The sequence below is a fragment of the Ammodytes marinus genome, assembly GCF_949987685.1.
Source record: "Ammodytes marinus genome assembly, chromosome: 9".
In the NCBI taxonomy this organism is placed as follows: Eukaryota; Metazoa; Chordata; class Actinopteri; order Uranoscopiformes; family Ammodytidae; genus Ammodytes; species Ammodytes marinus.
In genome coordinates, this window is record NC_137213.1 from 25,110,256 (window position 1) to 25,134,885 (window position 24,630).

The 24,630-nt window shown below is 40.0% G+C and overlaps 2 protein-coding genes and 1 long non-coding RNA gene across 3 annotated transcripts; 1 reads left to right on the forward strand and 2 right to left on the reverse strand.

Annotated features, from left to right (window-relative positions):
- The first annotated feature begins 1,960 nt into the window (after positions 1–1,960).
- stk25b (serine/threonine kinase 25b) lies at positions 1,961–8,575 on the forward strand. Its single transcript, XM_080033974.1, has 11 exons — positions 1,961–2,353; positions 3,802–4,032; positions 4,454–4,510; positions 4,671–4,779; positions 5,665–5,822; positions 6,008–6,193; positions 6,464–6,609; positions 7,103–7,208; positions 7,288–7,359; positions 8,014–8,150; positions 8,268–8,575. The coding sequence occupies exons 1-11, from the start codon at positions 2,324–2,326 to the stop codon at positions 8,305–8,307; spliced, it is 1,272 nt and encodes a 423-aa protein (XP_079890100.1). The 5' UTR covers positions 1,961–2,323; the 3' UTR covers positions 8,308–8,575.
- A 1,414-nt stretch (positions 8,576–9,989) lies between these two features.
- septin2 (septin 2) lies at positions 9,990–19,758 on the reverse strand. Its single transcript, XM_080033976.1, has 13 exons — positions 19,644–19,758; positions 18,654–18,695; positions 17,630–17,744; positions 15,866–15,952; positions 15,591–15,714; positions 15,196–15,330; positions 14,916–15,033; positions 14,491–14,592; positions 14,144–14,289; positions 13,639–13,722; positions 12,473–12,533; positions 11,444–11,541; positions 9,990–11,217 (listed from the first exon to the last, which is right to left on the reverse strand). Exons 2-12 carry the CDS (start codon positions 18,675–18,677, stop codon positions 11,455–11,457), a joined length of 1,083 nt encoding a protein of 360 aa, XP_079890102.1. The 5' UTR covers positions 18,678–18,695; positions 19,644–19,758; the 3' UTR covers positions 9,990–11,217; positions 11,444–11,454.
- A 3,103-nt stretch (positions 19,759–22,861) lies between these two features.
- Positions 22,862–24,545, reverse strand: LOC307255307. The gene is made up of 2 exons (XR_013845023.1): positions 24,190–24,545; positions 22,862–24,091 (listed from the first exon to the last, which is right to left on the reverse strand). It is a non-coding gene; the product is annotated as an uncharacterized lncRNA (long non-coding RNA).
- Between the last annotated feature and the right edge of the window lie 85 nt (positions 24,546–24,630).

A 24,630-nucleotide genomic window follows, 5' to 3' on the forward strand; every position in this document is an offset into this window, starting at 1 on the left:
AACTGTACTGGAATAGGCCTATACAACTTGGCCTAAGGTTTATGTATCACTATATTTATATAGGCCTACTATATTATATTCAATTTCTATATTAGGGTCATTCTTCAACTTGAGGCAAATTTGGTGTTGGAAGTTTCAGAAATCTAACATAGTATTTTTTAGAAATTTAGTGATATGTTGTAGTTCTCCATCTTGTGTAGAACTATTTACTGATAGTGGCTGTGAGGAAATTATTTAAATATTATATGATTTTAGCCATCTTGTTCCAACAATCAGAGGAAATCGTCATTTCCATCACACTGCAAAAATGTCCTTTTTAAACAAAATTATGAACTGAGCCTGTATTTTCAAAATATCTAATGTAGTTGTACAACCAGATGTGACCAAATGTTTTAAATTAATTTATTTTCTGGGTTTTAAAGATAATATTTTTCCATTGTAAAGATGAAAATCTGCATAAAGCTATTCCACATAAGTCTTTCAATCAATTTCTTAGATGGCACAATCATGATTTTTCTATGATTTTTTGTTCAGCTATGATTTAGCTGAACAATTTCAAAGAATAAATAAAAACATAATATCATTGTGTTTATTATTTGGGATTTTTCCTTCAAAATATGTGCTGTGATGGTAATGACTGTGTGATGGAAATTACAGAATGTGACAGAAATGACATGTGACAAACATGTTGAATAATGTGTATATGAATGAGCTAATAACTTGTTTTTGTAACTGTTTTAGTTCATATGCATATGTTTCAGTGATATAAGCCAAATGAAAAGCATTTATAACAACGACATTGTCATTTCCATCACAGTCCCTTCAAAACATGAAAAAGGTGATGGAAATGACTGTTGTGGAAATGACATTTTGTCACATTACTTAAATTATCTGCTTTTATACTGGCTTGTAAATGTCCTTTTTAGAGTTAACATTAAATACACTCAAAAAATACACATCATAAAATGTTTATTTTCTCATAAATTAATCATTTAAAGGAAATATGAGTTGTTTGGAAATGACAACCAATAAACATATTCTTGATTTAAGCAAGCTTTTCATTGACTTCTACGGTTGTCTGTTCCCTCCATGGAGCTGAATGTCTACTCTAGCCATTGGCTCTACTGACACATGACTATGCTGTGATCACCTAGTACACAAACCCTAAAGAAACCTCCCATAATTCACATTTTGTTCAGTGTGATGGAAATGACGGTGAACCTAAGGGACAGGTGTTCTTTTAATAAAATAATACATAAAATACTAATATTTCTTAAAATCCATCATACATTTAATTAAAATACACCTTTTTGTATTATTAAATGTTTAAAGTAATACTATATCAGTATTGAATTTTACAATTAAGCAAGGTTGAATGTCCAAAACTGGACCCGGGGACAAAGGATATATAGCCAAAACCACATATAAAACACAACTTTTTGTATAATAAAAATATTGACTGGTGTACCATTTATTTCTCCAAGAGACATTTTAGTGTAAATTAAGTGCGACAAACTTTAGAAATAAGAAATGTGCTTTTATTTTCATTATATCTGCCAGGGACACAAAATTGCCTCAAGTTGAAGAATGACCCATTAATACAGACAACATTTAATCACTAAATGGAATTATATGATTTTATATATTGTCCATGTCTACGCTGTTTTTATATATCCAAGGCCTATTTGCTGATTGTGCTGCTTCTTATCACACTATACACACTCTTGCTTTCTAATTTTGAGTTTAATTGGTCTTGTATAGTAGGCTATATATAATTATTTGTATTCATGTATTAATGTTTAGTCACTTAATTTACTTTCTGTTACCCTATTTATCTGTGCTTTTATGTCATTCAGGCGCCTCAACAGACAAGTTTAGCAGAGCTATGAAATACAACTCCCACAATTCCGTCTTTTTTAAACCCAATGCGCATGCGTCCTCCGTCTGGGCCATTATTTTGTCCTCCTCCTCAAGCTTCAAATGAACAACAGGCTAAACGTTCCCTAAAATGAATTAAATATTAATACGCGGAAAAAGCCTTTTTCTTCTTCTTGTTCATCACCGCCGACAGAAATGGAGTCTCTCGGTCAGTAGCTCGTCGTATCGCCGGGCTCTTCAGTCCTCCGTTGGACTCCGAGGCCGAAAACAGTACGCCGAGTGACAGCCCCGTTTAAGCCAGGAGATTGGGTGTTTATCTTGTTGGCTAGCGACCTAGCTAGCTTCCTAGACAGCTAAGAGGAGAGGAAAAGCCCAAAAGGACCATTTGATAACTTCGGAAAGAGAGAGCAGTGGCTGTCCCTGTCCCGTCCAACCTGCAGAGGGGATGGCACACCTTCGAGACATGCAAAACCAGGTACAGAAACCCTCTTTTCACTTGACTGTCACCTCCCTTCTTCATGCCCAAGACGATGCGGACCCCCATCACTGTCACGCTCCCTAGGAGTAGGTGGGTGGCGGTCTAAGCCATCAATGAAAGTGATGAAATTAGTATTTACGCGGATAGGAATTCGTTAATTTTTCATTTCCTTGCCATTGTCAGCATTGCCAAAGCAATCAAAAGAGCTGATCGAAACATGTGTTTATAAACTCTTACATTTCATTAAAGTATTCCGCTTTATGTAAAATGTCTCCATGGTTTTAGAATTGTAGTTGTCACACACACTGTAGATGCCTAAATGTTTTAAAATTGAATGACTCCTTCGAGTGGCTCCTACTTAGTCAAAGCATCACTCATTTCCTGCTGTTATGGAGAGAGAAAACCACTGAACTTGTAAGTGTCATGCCTCTTGAATTACCATGATAATCCTGGCACAAAGTTCGATCTAGGTAATGAGGTAGTTTAGGTAATCATATGGGCTGTGGCTGAATAGATGGGCACTGGGCAGGCACAGATAGGAAAAGTTAATCATCCACCATCCTTATATATTTGATGATGCAAACATCATTATATAAGCCAGTGCTTCTCAATTACTTTCTGTCATGCCCCCCCTAGGGGACAGAATTTTTGTTCGCGCCCCCCCTAAATTGAAATACTGTTGAGAACCTGCTAATATTTATTTATTTATCTGTACAAAACCACTGTATGAGTTTCTGGCACGAGCATTCTGCATACAATCACCTTATTATCAAATTAGATAACAAAAATGAGCTGAGATAACTTTTGCAGCAAAAAAATTCAAAGTTCAGTTTATTAGCTCAATTTGTAACATTTAAACAAGACTGCTCAGTCTGTGTGAATCTCAGGATAGAGAAACAAGAGCAAATGATTCCCTGAGGTTTGCATTTCATTCAACACATTTTTAAACTGTAAACATAGTTAAGGTGGTTTTTTTATTATTATAGGCCAATAGGCCTTCTGTGATGCGTTAACCAATAATGCATTAATGTTATTATGAGTCTACTAACTTGCTTGATTTATTAGCCTACAGAGACACTTGGAGAAACACGTGGACATTTATTTACTGCAAATCGCGGCCTTTCGCGCGGATATGACCATACACAAGCACACATTGCTAGCTAGCACAAAAAAAAAATAAAAAATGTTTTTTTTTTTTTTTTTTGGTCAGTTGGAAATCAAGGCAGCCCGCGCCCCCCCTGACAACTCACGGCGCCCCCCTAGGGGGGCGCGCCCCACCATTTGAGAAGCACTGATATAAGCCAACAGATAGATGTAACTGCGACTGTCATGTCTAATAAAACTTTTATAAAAGAGCATTAATTTGAAGCAAGGTGTTTGGTCTAAGTAAAAGGCAAGCCATACACTCAGTAATTGAATGCTCTCTCTTCTGTCACCCTCACCAGAATACCCGGTTGGATCCCGAGGAGTACTTCACCAAGCAGGAGCGGATTGGGAAGGGTTCCTTCGGCGAGGTCTACAAAGGCATCAACAACCGCACAAAGGAAGTGGTGGCCATTAAAATTATCGATTTGGAAGAGGCGGAGGATGAGATCGAAGACATTCAACAGGAGATCACAGTGCTGAGCCAGTGCGATAGCCCTTTTGTTACCAAGTATTATGGATCCTACCTAAAGGTGAGGGGATAACACAAATCGCAAAGAGCTACACACACATACACAATAGCACACAGCTTATTTCCCATTATTGAGGTGAAGGTGCTGAGAGACACACAGACACACAGTGCTGTACTACAGCAGGCAAAGTCAAGGCAATGTTTTTAAATCTTAAACCCTCAGGGAAGGCAAGTTTATGTATATCACCATTCAGACACAAGGCAATTCAAAGTAGTTTACAGGGGCATAGAAATACATAAAAAATGTAAAATTCCATTGAAGAGACAATTAATACAAAAAGTCAAAAGAGGCGGACAATTGCATTTAAAAGACAATAACATGTTACAGGTTTGAAGTGAGTTATGCATACTTGACTGGAGTGCCACCGTCAATAACAGCAATGTTTGACTTATGTATCAAGTATTTATTGTTTTCCTCTCAGGGGACCAAGCTGTGGATTATCATGGAGTATTTAGGTGGAGGATCTGCTCTGGATCTGGTAAGGAGACTTCAAATATATTTTTTACACAGCTACAACGACAGTTTATACAGACTTAACAAAGTGGCACTTTTTAAACTTTAGAAGTCAAACTGGACCTGTCCTTGGCTCTGTCTCCCAATTTCCAAATGTTTTTCATTTGCTTTTTTGCTTTTCCTAGCTCCGTCCAGGGCCTCTTGAAGAGACTTACATTGCTACTATGCTTAGGGAAATACTGAAGGGGCTGGAGTATCTTCACTCTGAAAGGAAGATTCACAGAGATATCAAAGGTAATAATTGTCTCTTTATGTCCCTCTTTTTCATTTAGGATCTTATAAACATGCATTCATATCATTTCACAGTGCTGTCCTGGTTCAAAGACGGATATCTTTTTACCTAATTCACAGCTAATCTGCAGCGGTATGGTACGCTGAGCAGCTAGACTATTCATTAACTTCTAAATGCTTTGATTTAAACTTCCTGTCAGCAAGTTATTGCTGCACTGAGTAAGACAGTTTGTTTTGAGTAGCCACGAGGGAGCTGCTGCTGCATAACAGCATGTCAGTCTAAACCAGATGCTGGTCAGCAATCAGCATACGTTCACACAATATAATGCTACAGAGTGGCAAACATTTATTCACACCATCTGTGAGCATGAAGAAATCTCACAACATGCTGGAGGTGTTACATCTAGATCGGTGTGTGGAGCTATTTCCTCTGTTCTCTGTAGCTAAGGTTGTGCTCTTACCTTCATAAGAAAAGAGAATTTACCCTATGATTTACCCTATCATAAATCATAGGGTAACAAGAATATTGAAACGGAGGTGACAAAGATGGGAAAAAAAAAGACGCTTGGGTATATTTTGTACATAGATCCTGTCCGTGTAGTCCCACTGAAGGGGCTGTGACCCATCTACTGAGGTTTTTTAGCTGCTTGAACTGAAAAATAGGCTGCAAAATGTCCTTTATCCTATTGTCTATCCATCTGTAATGCACAATATACCAATTCATTGTTGCCTTTGAATTTCTAATTTTCCTATATAATGTGCTACAACACCTAATTGCTCATTATCCCTATTTGCTCTATATCAGACTCCATGGAATGTTTATTGTTGCCATGTTTTTAACATTTGTTGTATTCCTTCTGTATTACATTTACTGTCTCCCTCTTCTAGCTGCCAATGTGCTCTTGTCGGAGCAGGGCGAAGTGAAACTGGCAGATTTTGGCGTGGCGGGACAGCTGACTGACACCCAGATTAAGAGGAACACATTTGTTGGCACTCCTTTCTGGATGGCTCCAGAGGTTATCAAACAGTCAGCCTATGACTTCAAGGTGAGGCCAGAGTCTGTGTGGACCAGTCAGGAGACACCCTGCGTACGCCATTTTGGGTTTAACATCGAGTCCATTAAGAGATAATGTTTTTTTAAGCATCGGAATATTGAAGTCCTCACACAGTCTGTAGTGTCTGTATGTGAAGTTTACACAGCCCTACTCACACATGTCACTATCCCCCTCAGGCTGATATATGGTCCCTTGGAATCACTGCCATTGAGCTAGCCAAAGGGGAACCACCCAACTCTGACCTCCACCCCATGAGGGTCCTTTTCCTCATCCCGAAAAACACTCCACCCACACTAGAGGGACCCTACAGCAAGCCCTTCAAAGAGTTTGTGGAGGCTTGTCTAAATAAAGACCCTCGTTTTGTAAGTAATACACCTGTATCCAAAACTCATGGGATCAGACATGCTAGCTTTCGGACATACAGTATATGTTCCAAAAATGACATTATTAGCTGGTCTTGTGCTTAGTATGAATTTATATTCAAACCCATTCCAAATTCATGTCCTTGTTAAAATCGAAATAATGCAAATGTAAGTGTTATAAATAGACAACTCCAGAGTTAATGGGTGATGCCGGTAACTGAACTTTAATCTTTTTTTGCCACTTGTTTCTTTTCTAACACATCGTCACAGAGGCCTACAGCCAAAGAGCTGGTCAAGCACAAGTTCATCACACGTTACACAAAGAAGACATCCTATCTCACAGAGCTCATCGACCGATACCGTCGCTGGAAGTCAGAGGGCCACGGAGAGGAATCCAGCTCCGACGACTCAGATATGTGAGTCTCAGGGACACATGTGCATACGCTCTGGTTGTGGAATTAGTGGAACTTAACTGAATAATTTTCAGAATAATGTATGGATGATTCCCTAGCAGTATAAGAAATGAAACTTTTTGCTTTCTCTGTTTGTTGTTTTTTCATTTTAATTCTGTCAGCTATACAAAGCTTCTGTCAAATTGTAGGATTGCCAAATATCTGGAGAGTTTATGGACGATACCCCTTCCTGCAAATAGGAAATGGTTTAAAGAGAGGATAATACACATGCACACACGCACATGTATATCCACACATTTTTTTAAATTGGCCCCTAATAGAAAAGTTTTTTCTAAATTTACTAAAATCAAGTCATGGATTCATCCTATTAAAATCAGGTCATGGATTCATCCTATTAAAATCAGGTCATGGATTCATCCTATTAAAATCAGGTCATGTTGGTTCTCAACACTTTTTGAATATCTCTTTCTCTCCTCCCTTTCCGTCCTTCCGTCAGGGATGCTGATGGTGATGGGGATACATGTCCCATGTGGACCTTCCCCACAGTCAGACCCACCTCCTTGAACAAGTTACAGAAGGGCTACACACACACAGATTCAGAGGTAAGGCACGTGCAGCACACAGTCGCTGAGCCAAATCTTTTGCCTTTCTCTCCTAACACCCTTTTTTCCCTCTTAACAGTCAGGAGATTTGGTGAAAAGGCAACCCAAGTCACAATGCTTGTCTGCTTTGGTAACACCCATCTTCAGAGAGGTAAGCCCAGCTGTTGTGGATGGGGGTTATAAACTGTACCTTTTGAATAATACCATTCACTTTCACAACAATATGCATTGGGTCTCGTACATTCAATTAGAGCAAAGGTACAGGAAAGTCACTGTTTTGGCAGAGCGGTAAAACTTGCTGTTCATGTGCTGCTATGGAAAAAATGCCCACAGTTGCCACCACAAACCACCACTATTGTCTTCTAAATTTCAAGAGGGGACCGTTTCCTGGACACAGTTAAAATTAATCAAAGATCAGGCCTTAATCTAGAATAGTTAATCCTGTCTAAAAAAAAGTGTATTTTTTGAACACACCTTAAATTTAACTAACTCTAGAGCCGTGGATTAAGTTAAACATTGTTCCTTGAAAACATGTGATTAGCCAGAATAATAACAGATTTACAAAACAATAAAAAAATGTTTTAAAGACATAATGTTTTAGTAAGAATAAAACAGGAAAGAGCAGGAAGCAATGTTTCTGTTTTGATTCAAACAAGTTTCACCTACACCTGACTATAATGTTGTTGTAAATCGTCAGCACTACAGTGGAGTAGGAATTGGGCTTGGAACAAATCAAATTGTTTGGTTAAAGCTTCCCATTGCACACCATACAAGCTTCTTTCTGTTTGGTTTTCCCTGCTATCAGTTGAAGGAGAAGCGGCGAGCGAGCGGCGGGGGTGTAGGAGCCATTGAGGAGCTGGAAAACGCTTTCAACCTGGCCGAGGAGTCGTGCCCGGGCATCTCTGACCGTCTCGTCACACACATGATGGAGAGAGTGTGCAGGTGATTTACTAACCACACAGTCTCACAACTTTGTCAGCTGGGATGTCCATTGTGCATCAGGAAAAAGCGCAAAGACTATATTTATTTGAATTAATCGATCTCATGTCGTCCTTTCAGGTTTTCTTTAAATGGTAACACCACCCCATCTTCGCGGTGAGACCCCAGCTGGAAATAACCTAACCCTGCAACCCTCTTTTTCTGTCTCCCAGTCCCAACCAACGCCTCAGATAAGGACCACAGAAGACCCCCAACCCACCACCCCTCGTATCTTTGCACCCATCCCAGTCCTGTTCCCCCTCCCCCAAGAGATCTTTTAATTAGTTATTATTAAATATTTTTACAGTTTTTCTTTAAGAGCGGAGAGTATTTAAGACAAAAAAAAGCCATGGCATTTAGAGCGTTGTGTATACCTGTTAGATTGAGAAGAAAACAACTATAATAAAGTCTATGGAAAATGTCCCATTGTCTTTAGTGTCTTGTTTGGTTTTACTCAGATTCTCAAGCAGGATTGTAGCCTCACTGGCACGAAAAGTTATGTAACTATTATAATCTGCAACCACAACACAATGTGAAAGGATGGCCTAGAGGCATACATTTCCACAACTGGTTTACTGTTATATGAAATCTAAATACTGACTGGCCCATGTTGCTGATTTGATACCGTCTTCCTTTTTGTCTACTTGATGCTCACATAGCAACATTTGATCTGTTACGGTGAGATACACCTCAGCCTAGAGCTGCACACATAATGTACAATGCACTTGTCTGTGGCGGGGCATTCATCCAATGCACCTGTAGAAATATTGAGTGTCATTGCTTATGTTGTTGGAACCTGTATAATTATGTTTAATTCCTCTGTTGATTGTAAAAAATCTCATGGGGTAATTAACCTCTCTATACACCAAACTGTAAATACCGATGCCTTGTTAGGTCAGGGCAGGTTTATAGTGGATTTGTCTGGCAGGAGCCAATTAATCTCACTGACATGAAACACACACAATGGCAGCAGAAGGCATTAGCTGATGTGTAAGTGGAGAGGCTTAAGCTGTGCTGTTACTACAATCTAATTCAAGCTAATTATAACCTAACAATAAAGTTTAAATGGACACAGATTAGCTCATTTAGTTTAGGAAGGAAGATAAACTTGAAAATTCCAGCACAAAATGTGAGTGTGCTTATATTTGATATATAAGCTGGGTGGCAATTTAAGCACACCTATAAGCTTTATTTTTTTATACCTTCAATGATTCTTAATATGTACATGTTTTAAATTGAGGTAGCTGCTGCTATCTGTGTATGAATGTGCTCCAGTTGTAAGTCGCTTTGGATAAAAGCATCTGCTAAATGACATTTAATGTTATGTAATACTGTCTGTATTGCAGGTACAGAGGCTAAAGAAACACTGTGTGTGGCACGGGATGCTATGTTGATAAAGCAGCAGGAAGAGGTAGGACACTTCACTCTGAAGATCTCAAGTTAATATCATGGAAAACATTCTATTAACTTCTGTTTCTAACTCAGACCACTTGTCCAATTGATCATACTGTATAAGCAGGAGTAGAGATTCTGTTGATGTCGTGTGAAAAGGATGGAGAAATTTTGAGTGGAAAAAAAAACGTCTTCCCTTTACTCTAGCTCTTAATATTCAGTTTCCCATAGATATTTGTGGTGAAAGTCTTGCAAGAGACAAATTACATCATGCCCAATTTTGATGTATTTTTTGAGTGTGTGATGAACGGTGCGGGACATCGAAATTTTCATGAATAAGCATCACAAATTGTATTCAGTGCCCTGCCTCTTGCAGGCACACTGAAAAAGGAACACATCACAAGAGATCAATGAAGTTTAATAAAACTTTTATTACAATATATGCATAAAAAAAAATATTTGGTACTTTCATATTGGATAAAAACAGCACAAAGAGGAATGTCAAGAACTACCATCTCGGCTGGTGAGGGAAAAGTTGGCTACACTGACCTCATTGGGTCACCTTTAACCTCTGTGGTCTTGGAGGGCCACAAGTACTCGGCAGTTGGGACAGGTACACGTTTTATACCTCTTAAATCTAACTGCATCAATGCTAAACATAAAACAGCTCATGCTCCCTGGCACATGACTTCACTTTACAGTGTAGAGGAGACATGGAGTAATTACATCTAGTAAATTGAAAGCACCAAACAGAGGCATCGAACCGCATGTGTCCGTCCTTCATTTGTCAGGTCTACAGGAAGACTGTTAGAATTCAGGGGTCACAGTAAATTCAACTCATATCAAACTCAAAGGGAGTTTAACAACACTTGAATGCCGCTGCACTTAAAGACACTGAACTGAGCACTGCACTAATGGTTAAGATTTGGACAGTATTGGGAGATCCCCAACACAGCACTAGAGGGAAAGTTTACCTGAAGTTTTACCAGACAGAGTCGGGAGTGGCATGCAGACGAGCTGGGTGGGTCGACCCTTTTTCAATGGGAGGCTTTTGTGGTCACTTCTTCAAAGAGGGATTATGAAATCTTGTTTTCTCTTGACAAAAAATAAAATTTGAGAAAATGGCAATAACAATGGCAATGGAAGCTATTTCTGCTACTAGTTTTCACCACAGTTCACTCTCCCAAACAAAGCTCTGTCCCAGAGCAAAGGTTAGCATGTGCTCTGAGAAATGTTTTAGGACTAGCATATACAAGCAGCAATACTTTGGTTTTCTAAATAGCAAAATCAGTAAATAAACAAAAAAAAAAAAAAAAGTAACAGAATATCCTGGTGGGTTTTCATTAAAGATAAATGCCACCATTTTAAGAGATAGGTCATGTGACTTCATTTGAGTAACTGGCAAAAGCTTAATAAAAAATTATAATAAGGAAAAAGAACCGTGTGTAAATATATAAACATAACACTGTTTGAATATACTTTTACTGTATGAATGAAAAAAAAATACTCCAGATCCCATGTAGAATTGGAATTCAAATAGTGGCAACTTGTACGAGTCAATAACCAGATGGCCTTTACATCTTCTCAGCTGTCATCCGTCTCTCTCACTCCAGGCAAACTCTGGCAGTGGCTCAAATACCTACACGCGTAAAGAAACAATGACATGTTATAATTGGAAACTAAAATCAAGCCTGGCTTCACAGAAGACCAGCATCTACAGATAACCAGGTCTCATTTTAGGCATTTAAAGTTACAAAGACAGGACAAAATAGAGCCCCCATTGTTCAGAGAATATAGTGTGGTGTGGTGTATGCAGGGTGTCTGCATTGGAGTGAGTTTTGTGTGTATCCACACACGGCTCATACCATTGGACTCTTCACACATGGGGGCCATCACCCTCTCCGTCTCCCTGCTTCTGCATCTGGAGCTGCATCTTGGCAATCATCTCCTGCATTCGTCTCAACTGAAAAACACAGAGCATTTAACATGTACGACAAGGAAACGACAGCACTTAACACAATCACAAAGCACATTCAAAGCCTTCTAGTAAAATGTTTTATTATCATTATAATTTTTTTTTCTTTTTTTTTGTCTTTATTGAACATGATTAAAAAATAAATACAAACAAATAAAACGATTGAGCAGTAAAAAAGGAAATAAATAAATTAAAAACAAACAAATGGGATCCTCAGGATCCTAAGCAACAAATACATAACTCAAATAACATAGTTCATGTTCAAAAGGGATAGGAAGAAGTTAAGAAAAACTTTTCTGGTCCTACCCCCTCTTATTTTTTATAATTGTTTACAAAAAAAATAAATGTTCAGACAAAAAAAATAAAAGATATCATTAATATCTGTCTGCCAGTTATAAATGATTGACTAGGAAAAGCCGGTCCCACATTGAATACTTCAACAGAAACTAACTGTGAACCTGAATCATTTACCAGTTAGCAAATGTATTATGACTTTTTTTTTAAAGTACAGTACAGAAACACTTATGAATCTTACTGTATGATGATAAATTATGTTTAAAGGAATAGTTTGACACTTTCGGAATGTTTGCTCTTTTGCGAAGAGTTGGATGAAAAGATTGAAATAACTCTCTATATCCGTCTTTGCGCTAAATAAGAAGATACAGCCATCACCTGTTTAGCTTAGCTAAGCATAAAGACTGGAAACACGACCCTGTTTTTTTCCAGACCTAATGCTTAGTTAACTGTCTGCTGGCTCTAGATTCATATTATGTGTACAGAATGTGTGTGGTATCCATCCTCTCTACTTACTCTAGGCAAGAAAACAAAAGGTGTATGTATACATTTCAAACTAATAATCCATGAAAAACGTATTTCTTTTTAATATGCTCAAAGTAGTGCAATGTCTGAAATATCCCACCTCGGCCTCCTTCTCCTGCAGGATCATATCTTTGTCCGTTTCCTCCGGCTCCGGTCCCTTCCTGCATCAATGACACATCTTTAGTTACTTTTTATGTTTCGGTTACACTACTGAATTGGCCTCTTGTATTTCTGCAGACTGTATGCCAATCAAACAAAACAATCATGAAGGTTAAAAGCACAGTCAGAGAGGTTATGCATGTCAAATCACCTTGTGTGCGGATTTATAAAGCATTATTTTGACAAAGTCAGACATTTGTGTGTGTTTGTGCATGCCTGAGAGTGCACGCTGTAACATTTCTTTTTTTGAACGCATTAGGCAAACATGACAAAAGCCACATTGAGAAGGTAAAGAAGGGGTCAGTGGGTTAAGTGAAAGGTTTTTTTTGCAGAAGGATTGAAAAGAGGACATCTACAACAAATAACTACAAAGAGATGAAAGCAGAGAGATTCACGAGAGAGAAGCAGCAAGTGATAGAGTCAGGGGAACAGCATTAACCTCCCCCAAATGAAATAAACTGTACCTCCGACAGTCCACTCATGGGAATGGGCAAATCAAGACCCGGACACAGCCATCAGTGGACACATGGCGAGGGCAATGTGAAGGCAGTAAAATACTCCCTTATCCTGGGTTGCCTTTAGAAGAAAGTCTAAAAGAATCTTGTTGGTCTAGGTTGAGAGTTAAATGATAATATATCCACTCTATGTTAAATGACACAAACCTGTTTATGACCTCTACAGACACTCCACTACATATGCCGTTTAGCTACTAGCTTAAATTCAGCTCTGCATTGCTACAACGGCCTGACTGATGTAGTAAACATGCAAAATGATGAGTTAGAGCTACTGGACTACAGAAGGATACTATTTAGACAGTATGAATTGAGAAAAACAAACATATCTGGAAGTATATGAATCCTTCCATGTATACAGATTTGGTGTTTTGCTACTTGAACATCTGTGTCTTGTGTTTTAAGTATATGCCTGACTATGAAAGTTCTGTGTTTTGTATTGTTTTTTTTTTAACACAACTGTATATATTATAAAAGGATTAAAGTATAGTCATCAATGGTTCGCTGTTTGAGGTGGGGGAGGGCCAGAAAAGCAAGCTGACAGACAAGTACGTACGCAGGAGACAGAGGCAGAATGTAACCATGGGAGGACAACCTGCCACCCCGTTTGAGGCGGTCCGAGCGGAAGTTCTCGTAGTGAAGGTCCTGGGTCACTTCCTGTAGATCCTGCATGTGGGTGCTGTGGGGTTGTGGGAAAGACGCCGACAAATGAATACTTTTCGGCACAGACATTTGGAAAGCTACAGGTGTTGGCTCCACTGTACAGAGTTTTATTTTAGCTTGAACCAAAGACAGTACATAAGAAGCTAGCATCGTTCTGGGACTACAACACACAGTTAATGTTTTTCTCCTCTCCTTCCTTTGTTCCATCCCTTTTGTTATTAGCGACATTATAACAAAAAGCTATTAGCTGAGGTATACCTACTCTCAATCTGTTTGAAGGCAATTTACAATTTCTCGAAGCTAGCAACAGCTTCCTTCAACAGCATTTGTATTCATATTTATTCATAAATACAAATGCGGTCGAAGGAAACTTGTGCTCCCACTTATCACTAAACTAAAAGCAGTGGGATTTAGCCTCTAGCTCCTCTACCACTTACATAAGCATGATCCGCAGCTTGAGGAAATCGTTGTGTTCGGGATTCTCCACCTCCACCACTCCCCAGGGGTACAGGCGGCCCCTCACCTTCTTCCCTTTGGCCTCAATCTGCTGGTTGGATCCAACCACTGCAAACGGAATGCTAGCCTGGAAGAGAGGAGGAGGAGTTCATGTGCCTGTAGACATGGTTCAACCATGCGCATTAATAAGTATTAATTACAATTAAAAAGGAAATGCTTAAAATATTTGGGATGACTAAATAAGGCCATTGGCATATCCCTCAAAAATGTATTTGATTTATTATTGGCAAGAAGGAATTCCTAGTCATTCAGGGAATGGACAGTTTACCTTGAGGATCTTGGTCTGCTCTTTGAAATCCTCATCTTCATCCGACTCAGCATCAGGAAGGTGGTAAATCTTGATGCCATGTTCATCAATCTCATCCAGAATCTTACCAAAAACACAGAAAATCACTTTTTATTGACAATTGTGTAAATGCTGCAAATGACAACCTAATGAGTCAGGCCTTTATATGTATTAATAAAGACAACCCTTTTGACTAGTCCGCCTTGACACTTCCTATCTCTTTGTTTTTCATCTACCTATTGGTTTTAAATGTTCAATCTGAAGCCGTTCCAATGAAACACCTTAGGTATAAACCGTATCTTCATAAACTGGATGACTAAAGCATTTACCCTGAGGTCATGATAGCTACTGTCTATTTCAGGAACTGGGAAAAGATCCTGAACAATGGGCGACTGTGTTGTTCTCACCCTGCGCTTGAGCCGCTCCCTCTCTCTGAGGGTGAGCGTGTCTGCCTTGGCGATGACAGGAACCACGTTGACCTTATTGTGAATGGCCTTCATAAACTGAACATCCAGGGGTTTCATGCTGTTTGGACAGGAAACAGACAGGCACGCGGTCGAAGAGGGGCAAGAAATACAAGCAAGTCGGTGAGAAGAGTGAAAAGAGAGTGTGACAAATATGGTTTGTAATTTAGAAAAAGGAACTAAAGTACAACTTTAACAAACAGAAAAATCCTGACTGACTCACCCATGGCCGAGTGGGGAGATGAAATAGAAGCAGCAGTGGACCCGGTTGTCGACAATGTGTCTACGATTCAGCCCGCTCTCGTCATGGAGGTAGCGCTCAAACTGGTCATCGATGTAGCTGATTATAGTGCTGAAGCTGGACGAGAAAGATATACGACATATTGATATATACAGTATCATAGACAATGTACCAGAACTTACCCATGCCGAGAGAACACCCACTAACTACCAAACTCAAAAGCCCAGATAAGAAATAAAATCTCCTCCTTCTGACAGACATCTATTTTCAAACTGCCCAAAGTTAGTGGCTCGTCACTGTTGGAGATCACAGGCCCGACACTCCTTAATTTATACCTAGTCTCCTCATCAGCACAAGCCATAAAAAGATGTTCTTACCAGTCTTGGCTGTTGATGGCGTCTCCGTATCCTGGCGTGTCGACCACAGTGAGACGGAGCTTCACTCCTCGCTCCTCAATCTCTACCGTCGATGCCTCGATCTGAACCGTCCTTTCTATCTTTTCTGTTAGTGCGAGGACACAGTTAGTCTTTCCTTGGACACTTGTTTAAAAGTTGAGTTTGTGGATTATGTGCTTTAAAATACACAGGATTTACAAAGCGCTTCACAAATAACGGCTAGAAATAAGGATATTTTAGTTCAAGTGTGTTTTTACCTGCTGCTCCAGGGATGACTCTCTCAGGGTAAAGGTCAGTGAGAAAAAGGCTATTGATCAGGGTGGACTTCCCCAGTCCAGATTCACCTTTTGACAAAAACGGGGAAATTAAACTATCACAATGCAGTCGACGTCAGTATGAAAAGGTCAAAATCAAAACAGGAAAATTAATAAATAGTACATACACAATGGCAAAAAGTGAGTACAGCGCAGACAGGTTGTAGTTGATGCAAACTATCATACCGAGATCAGTTTCAGTGAAAAAAAAAATGAGAGATTTCCACAGTGCTGCAGGAAACTGCCTGTGCCGCACACTGCCGGAAGTACATGACATTTAACTACAGCATTAATCTTTCTCAGAACTGTCAGGTGGCTGATTAAAGAACCATTGGATAGTTTCACTCTCATAAATATTGGCATCAAGACCTAAGAAGCTACAGTAGATATATCCTCTTCTAGCGTGACTCCATCTTCAGAAGAGAAAGATTGGTGAAACTGTAATTGTCCGATTATGAATTTGCCACACCATCTTTATCAAACAAAGTCATGGTTTTGGCTGCTTTTTAAACTGTCTGTACACAAATGAAAGCTCCTAAAACTCCCACAAACCTCTTCAGTGCTAAATGTAAACACCTTGTTTCATACCAAGCAGCCGGTGTTAGACTGCTCAAGTTTTTAATAAAAACTAATGGCCTTATTCTGAGACAATGCTTTGCACTGGACTAAATATATATCTCTCTCAACTCATTTTGAGTAAGCAGTGAACAAAATTTAAGAGTATATATGTAAAGAACTGTGTTCCTTTAGTCTCATGGTCACACAGTTAGAGATGCTGAGATATTAACAACATAAAGCTTGTGGGCTTGACTCAGGAATGCTTGCACTGTTTTCCCACCGGAGCCGTGGCAAAAGACTTACAGAAGTCTTCACTACATGCTAAAGCAGCCATTTTCATCTTGCATGGAAAATCCAAATTGACATACATCACACACAGTACAGTTGCATCATGGGAAAGAGCTTTAGAGGAAAACATGCCAGTGTTTTAGGGTAGGCAAAAAATATGATGCATAAGAGAAATGATGATATCATCTGTGGTGGAAAACTACAGCTATCTAAATGTTCTCTGATTTATTTTAAAAATGGGGTCACACAGATGGTTAAATAAGCACTACATCAGTAGAGGGACCAGCAGGCTCTTGTCCACTGTGTGAATCAGTCCCTCGAGGCCCACGGGCTACATTCCTCTCTGGTTTATTTTAAAGCAAAAGGATGAGCAGTGTTGAGGGGAGTTGCTACCCTCCCCCCTACCAACAAACAGGGAAGTTCACACAGTCAGTGTTCCCATCATGAATCTGAGCTGCTGCTCACGCCAGCTGAGCCACTACACCGATGTGACATCGACCATTTTCTACTGCCTTCATGCACACTATAATACACCTATGTACCGTAGTTCAGAAGACAAGGTCAAGGACAAAACCATTTGTTTACTCTCTGCATACAAACAAAAATATGACAGAAACAACTTTACGTTGTGCAGGCTACTAACTAAGATCTAACCATAATTTTATAACAAATACAAACTCACATGACCCTAAAAACTAAGACACATTCCTCAAATATCCATGCTTACTCTCCATGTCATTCCATCATGAAGCTTGTTATTATCACTGAGATACACTATCATTTTCCAAACTAACATTTAGTACAAGAACAAAACGAGAAAAGACCAAAAAGATATAAAGAAGAATGTGATGATACACTCACCTACCACCATCAACGTAAACTCAAATCCTTTTTTTACTGACTTGCGATGAACCTGATTGGGCAGGTTTGCAAATCCAACATACCCCGGGGTCTCCGGGTTGTTGAACTGCCCCTGCTGTAGAAAAAAAAGCAAAGTAGAAAATTCAGGAGAGGCTTAATTAGCAGGAAAAACATGTTGGGTGACATTTAACCTGAAGATGAAATAATGTAGCTTTGCAAATATTTAAAACTTCAACTAAAACCTTTTTTGTCACAAATCTAAATCAGTTTGAAGGTTAAACATGGTGATTATAGCAATAGCATATGATGAGGAGACATCTGTTTTCAGACAGACTGGACATTTAGGAGTGGCTTCTCTGCAGTCTGTTTGCAAAAGACCTTCCACCTTTCATTCCAGTGTTTATGGCTCTTTTCTACACAAAGCTACTGCGACCAAAGAGAAGAAGGCCAATAGGACAACATTGAACCGCTCATGTAGCAAAACAAGAACCTTTACAAAACAAATCAAACAGAAATAGAAAAGGTACACGTCATGTTCCTTGTTAAGGTTGTTATTTTGGCCACACATTATTGTAAGACTTATAAACCCTCCCTTCTTCGTTCTTTCAGCAAAGGTCATGACTGATAAGCAGTGTGTTCTTGCTCTGCCTTTGGGCCTTTCTACGAGCTTCACATCAGTGACTCATGAGGACGGGAAGCAGCACACTAAGCACAGGCCAGAGTGAACCAGCAGCATTTATTGAGTGATATTTGTGTTTTGGACAACAACACAATGTACAAAGCAGGGAAGCATTAAGTGGCACACTGAAATTAGGCATCAGTTTAAACAGTATTGTACTGAATTAAAAGACAACAACTGGGATGGAAGTTTAACAGTGAGAATAGGGACATATCGCACACACTTCCTTACTTTCTCATCATATAACTGCTTAGCCATTAGTTCTAGACAGACAGGCACTGAAGCATACATCTGTTATAATATAACTGCATTCTATATCAGTCATTTCTGGTTTCCCAGACTCACCTTCATTTTGTCTGCCTGAGACATCTTTGAACCTTGTTCAACCTGAAATTAAAGACAGTAGATCACATACTGAGAGCGAGAAGATGACAGTTGTTACTGTTTGTAACTCTATGGACCCTTTTCTGAAATGGAGGTAGTTCCTACAAGAGCATACTAACAGGCCTGACAGCGTGAGAGACAGGAAGTCTGGTTTGTATGCTCAGAAAGGTTTGAGAATGATGTGTCTCACCCGTCTCACCACAAAAGAAACTATACTTCCTGCTTTAAACAGCTGCATCCCACTACAACGCCATGATATGAGCATAAGAGATTAAACTATGCATACCATTAATCCCAATGACTCTACAACTGCTTTCATACGTTTACCATCTGGTTGCTGGTTCAGACACTCAAAAAAGAAATTAAACATTCAGAAACACACCCACAGCTCTCAGACTACAATATTGGTTTGTATATGAAACTAACAGCTTGTCCGGGCTGTAAACTTGTGTCCACGCTAGTTTAGAAGCTAGTTAGAGCTAATTTAAGCATCTTTACCCTCCTGGATTAATCATAGAAATATGTAACGCTAACCAAAATAAACATAACTCGCTAACTGGCAACATATGAGTAAGTTATTGGAAAGTAAATTAGCTTAGCAAATGCTATTTTCTAACGGTAACAACCCAGTGGGTGTGATCTGTGCTGATGCTGACATTTGCCAAGAAATCCGCTAATTTACGGTAATCTTTGTTCTTGGAAAACAAACAAAACAAGCCCAAATTAAAGATATTATCAAGATTTCGGCCTTCGCTAGCCGTTCAGTTAACTGCTACAAGACGAGCTTAGTATAGCGTCAACCACTAACTAGCCGAGTAGCTTCTTCTGCAGGATGTTAACTTAAACAGCTAATGTTAGCGTCGGAGGTACAACCGCTGCACGACGACAAACACAGCATTGAGACGACTTGGTGATGACTAAATGATGAGCTAGATAAATAAGCATTGTTACCTTACAGCCCGCCGAGAGAACAGTACAATGGATAGAGGTACAGAGGGACTAGCGGACGATGAACAGCAGCAGACTTGGCGGACACCTCAAATTCTTCAGATTCCGGTGCAGCTGCAGCAGCTTCCTCTAGTACTGAGACCACAATGCACCGGGAGAGAGCAGCGACAACGCTGCACATGAAGAGCTTTCTGCAGTTAAAACTCAGTGAGACCCTGTTTCCACCTGGGATTAACATCTGATTAGCATCTCAATGCGTTTTGAGAATGTTTTCACCTGTAGTTAGAGCTGTATTAATGTGATCAGATCACAAAAACCACATGTTAAAGACTAATGGAAACGGGGTCTGAGAGTTACTACTATGTACAGGTGAAACTCGAAAAATTAGAATATCGTGCAAAAGTTCATTTATTTCAGTAATTCAACTTTATAGGTGAAAATAATATTGTATACTGACTCATTACATACAAAGTGAGATATGTGAAGCCTTTATTTTTTATAATTGTGATTATTATGGCTTACAGTTTATAAAAAACCCAAATTCAAAATCTCAGAAAATTAGAATATTACATAAAATCAATAAAAAAAGGATTTTAAATACATGCATATGTACTAAGTACTTGGTTTGGGCCCCTTTTGCATGAATTATTGCCTAAATGCGGCGTGGCATGGATGCTATCAGCCTGTGGCACTGCTGAGGTGTTATGGAAGCCCAGGTTGCTTTGATGTGGCCTTCAGCTCGTCTGTATTGTTGGGTCTGGTGTGTATCATCTTCCTCTTGACAATAGTCCATAGTTTCTCTATTGAGTTCAGGTCAGGAGAGTTGTCTGGCCATTCATGCAGAGTAATACCATGGTCAGTCAACCAGTTACCAGTGGTTTATGGTACCGTGGGCAGGTGCCAAGTCTAGCTGGAAATGGAAATTGTCATCTCCATAAAGCTTGTCAACAGACAGAGGCATGAAGTGCTCTAAAATCTTCTGGTAGATGGCTGTGGTGACTTTGGACTTGATAACACAGTGGACCAACAGCAGCAGATGACATGATACCTCAAATCATCACTGATCCAAATTAAATGTTGCGTTTCATTTGGAAATCAAGGTTCCACAGTCTAGAGGAAGAGTGGAGGGGCACAAAATCCAAGGGGCTTGAAGACCACTGTCAAGTTTCAACAGTCAGTGATGATTTGAGGCACCATGTCATCTGATGGTGTTGGTCCACTGTGTTATCAAGTCCAAAGTCACCACAGCTGTCTACCAGGAGACACAAAACCAGGCACACAAAACGGGCCTAATATAAGCATGGTGCTGTGCACAATATTTTACCATAGTTCAATACAATATCAATTATATTAATACTACTAGGCTATAGCTGATTAGCTGTTTATGCAATGACGCAGAAACTGTGGCTTGGGTTATTTTATTTCCATCAATTTATTTAACAATTTTGAACTTCATCAGTGGTAGCCAGACTGTATTAAAGAGGTAGGCCTATAGGCTAGTAGTCAAAAGAGGGTGCTATTGCTTCCTCGTGCTTGTGACTGGGGAATTACATTAACAGCTTATTTAGAATATATTATAAGGCTAACTGGAGATAAAATGCATGGGTGACTAGCCCAACGTGTGTTAAGTCCAAGAAAGTATAATTTTGTTATGTTTTGACCGTCATTTTTACATGAGGGTAGCAAGGCTTAGTGGTCCCACAGCTCAGTCTGCATTAGCTTCTCATGTTAAAGTAAACTCCAACCCCAGAGCAACTGTGCACTGATAAAACACTAAAGATAATAAAGCAGTACACTTCTGAAAAAATATCTAGATTGTTACCAAGGTCTTTAGGCTATTAGCCATGTTAAGCATTTTTAAACAATAATGTCAAAGGAACTTTTCCCCACATGAAGGCCGGCGGGGGATGGTTAGAAGAACAGTCCCTTTACACAAAGATATCAGGTGAAAAAGTTATTCCCCGAGCTGGATTGAATCCTTGGATCTTCTGGTTGCAAGACTAAAGCTTTAACCACGATGCCAGCAAACCTGTTGAAAAACAATGCAATTAGTATGAGTGATGTTCCCAATAAGACACTCGGACACTTTAGCCGGATAAAATCTATATCACACATGGGTCTTGAACCTGCAACCTTTGACAGCACAACCCTTATCTTTCACCACTGCACTACAATGTCTAAATAACATAATTAGGGATACGAAGGATTGAAGACCGGTGCAAGGGTCGCCTTGGTGCAGGGGTCACCAAGGTGACCCCTGCACCTGCAGGGTCGGGCCTGGTTAGTACTTGGATGGGAGACCGCCTGGGAATACCAGGTGCTGTAAGCTTTTTCGAAGTTGAAAAAAGCTTTCATTTTGATCAATTAGGAGGTAGAAACATCAAACATCAAAGGCAATACTGCTCACAGCAGCCAGCTATAAAAGGCCCACTTGTTCACTCTGCCTTTGCTTACGGCCATACCACCCTGAACACGCCCGATCTCGTCCGATCTCGGAAGCTAAGCAGGGTCGGGCCTGGTTAGTACTTGGATGGGAGACCGCCTGGGAATACCAGGTGCTGTAAGCTTTTTCGAAGTTGAAAAAAGCTTTCATTTTGATCAATTAGGAGGTAGAAACATCAAACATCAAAGGCAATACTGCTCACAGCAGCCAGCTATAAAAGGCCCACTTGTTCACTCTGCCTTTGCTTACGGCCATACCACCCTGAACACGCCCGATCTCGTCCGATCTCGGAAGCTAAGCAGGGTCGGGCCTGGTTAGTACTTGGATGGGAGACCGCCTGGGAATGGCTCATGACCCCCCAAAGTCCCTATCCTACAACCCCTGGGATCGGATCAGAGGATCACGATCCTAAACGGAGGGCTCCATCTGGTGGCCACTGGTGGGAGGTTTTATTACCAGAAATGTCATGTGCAAGGCCTAGTTTATCAAAATCCACTAGTTTGCTGAATGTTTTGTTTATTATTTTTATAGTTTGAGTTGGCGTAGCTGATGAGATTCATATAATCAAGTGGAAAAGTGTATAATTGTTGTAATTTTTGGGCTGAATTACGAAAAAGAATATGAATGTATTCAGTGCACTCTCACTTTGTCTGGAAGACATCAGAGTCATTCACAGAACTCATTGTTTTCACACAAGGACTTCTAATTGCTTTGGTGTGTTTTGTTTCTTTCCACTATCCCACCCCTTGTGAAACCCAAGCACACAGAGACTCCAAAATACTTTTACAACTTTTATTTTTCACCCAGAATGTGTTTCATTGAAAAGGCAATCCATATAAAAACACAAGTAAACAAGATCTGTTTAGTTAAAAGCTCGCCCACAACGACAAGGTACAGATCTACAGGTGAGAACACGAGAGACAAACATTTACTACCATTTGCAAACATTTAGTTAAACATGGAGCTGACAGACATACACACATCACATACACACAGGCACATAAATAACATCAATAATAATCAAAAACACACACTTGTACTTAAGATACAAATTAACAATTGGCTTGTACAGGCTAAAGTGCAATAATGAACATGATGATCCAAAGACTCAGGTGACCAATCAACAAATAAAGGCTCAAGCCGTTCCTCTCTGTTGTGTTTTTTTGTGTTTTCTTTAGCAAACTTTTGTTAAACATGAAGCAGACAGATACAGGCAAACATCACAAAGACATGAAGCTGACAAACAAACAACACACATGACAAAAACACAGATTATCTGTACATGAACAACCACTGAAGGCTATGTAAACTGATTGTGTTAGATTGGAACTGATTAAGGTTAAAAAGATTGGCCTTGATATTGAACATAGACCAGAACAGATACTACAAAGTGCATTTTAACATCAATATAAATAATAATAAATAAAAAACAAACAAAATAACTTTAAGTAAAACTGCAAAGTGCATTTTTTTAACTATATAAATAGATAGTGCTTGCTGAAGCACTTTAATACACACAAAGAAAGAGACAAACGAACACAAACAAGCCACTTTCTCTCTCCTACAGATGGCACAGGAACAGTGGCATCACAGAGGTAAATTACACACACACACACACACACACACACACACACACACACACACACACACACACACACACACACACACACACACACACACACACACACACACACACTCCTCCTTCCCAACTCCGCATCCACGACACTCTTAAAGTGTTCAAAATTGTCGTACACCACATTGTCGTAGCCCCACATGGCCGTGAGGACTTGTTGGGGATGAATGCCTTCACTGTTGGTGCAGGAGGGACAAAGCTCTGGCTGCAGGATGGCCCACGAAACAGGGGGTGGGCCATAGGTGAACGCAGCAGGAGGCCTCGGCTGGAGGTGGGTGAGCGCAGCAGGCTTGGGCCGGGTGGAGGACGACAACACCGTGAGCTGAACGGGCCGGTTCGCAGGAGTCACAGGGCCAGAGCTCATCAACAAATAATCTGGAAATATAAAATACACATGTGATCGGTATTGATATGACGTGTGCTATTTGCTTTCCACAGCCAGCAGGGGAAACAAAGTGCTTATGACAACTTACCTCCGCTTCTCACCACGTCTCTTTCCAGCCTCGTGATGGATGTGCTGGTACTGGACCTGAGGCCGGTCTGGCAGAGGGAGGGATGTTGGCAGCGCAGGAGCCTACGGGAATGGTGCGTCAGACAGCACTTTCAGGTGAGGAGTCACCTTGGGTAGTACTGTCGCCCCGTAGTTGGCCTTCTTCTCCTCCCTAGCAGTGAAGGTCGAGATCGACTTGGCGTTGATGTTGGGCAGTGGAATGACGAGACCGCCGAGGATGGGGTCGTCTCGGACATCTTCAGATGCCTCGTCAGGTTGGACTTTTTAGTGAAAGTCTTGTGGCACACGCTGCACTGATGTGTAGGCTTCTCCATGTTTCATCTGGTACAGTAAAACATGAATACATGAGTAAAACTAAAAGCAGATCATTTAGATTGACAATATGTAGCCCTTTATTATACAG

Bases quoted from the DNA above. Each gene is read 5' to 3' on its own strand.
- stk25b (XM_080033974.1), top strand. From the start codon at position 2,324: ATGGCACACCTTCGAGACATGCAAAACCAG. The intron at 2,354-3,801 runs GTACAGAAACCC...CACCCTCACCAG, and splicing joins TTCGAGACATGCAAAACCAG to AATACCCGGTTGGATCCCGA. The intron at 4,033-4,453 runs GTGAGGGGATAA...TTTTCCTCTCAG, and splicing joins ATTATGGATCCTACCTAAAG to GGGACCAAGCTGTGGATTAT.
- septin2 (XM_080033976.1), bottom strand. From the start codon at position 18,677: ATGTCTCAGGCAGACAAAATGAAG. The intron at 14,290-14,490 runs GTAAACTGTCCA...CCTCTCTTCCAG, and splicing joins AGCAGACCAAGATCCTCAAG to GCTAGCATTCCGTTTGCAGT. The intron at 11,542-12,472 runs GTGGGATATTTC...TGTGTTTTTCAG, and splicing joins TGCAGGAGAAGGAGGCCGAG to TTGAGACGAATGCAGGAGAT.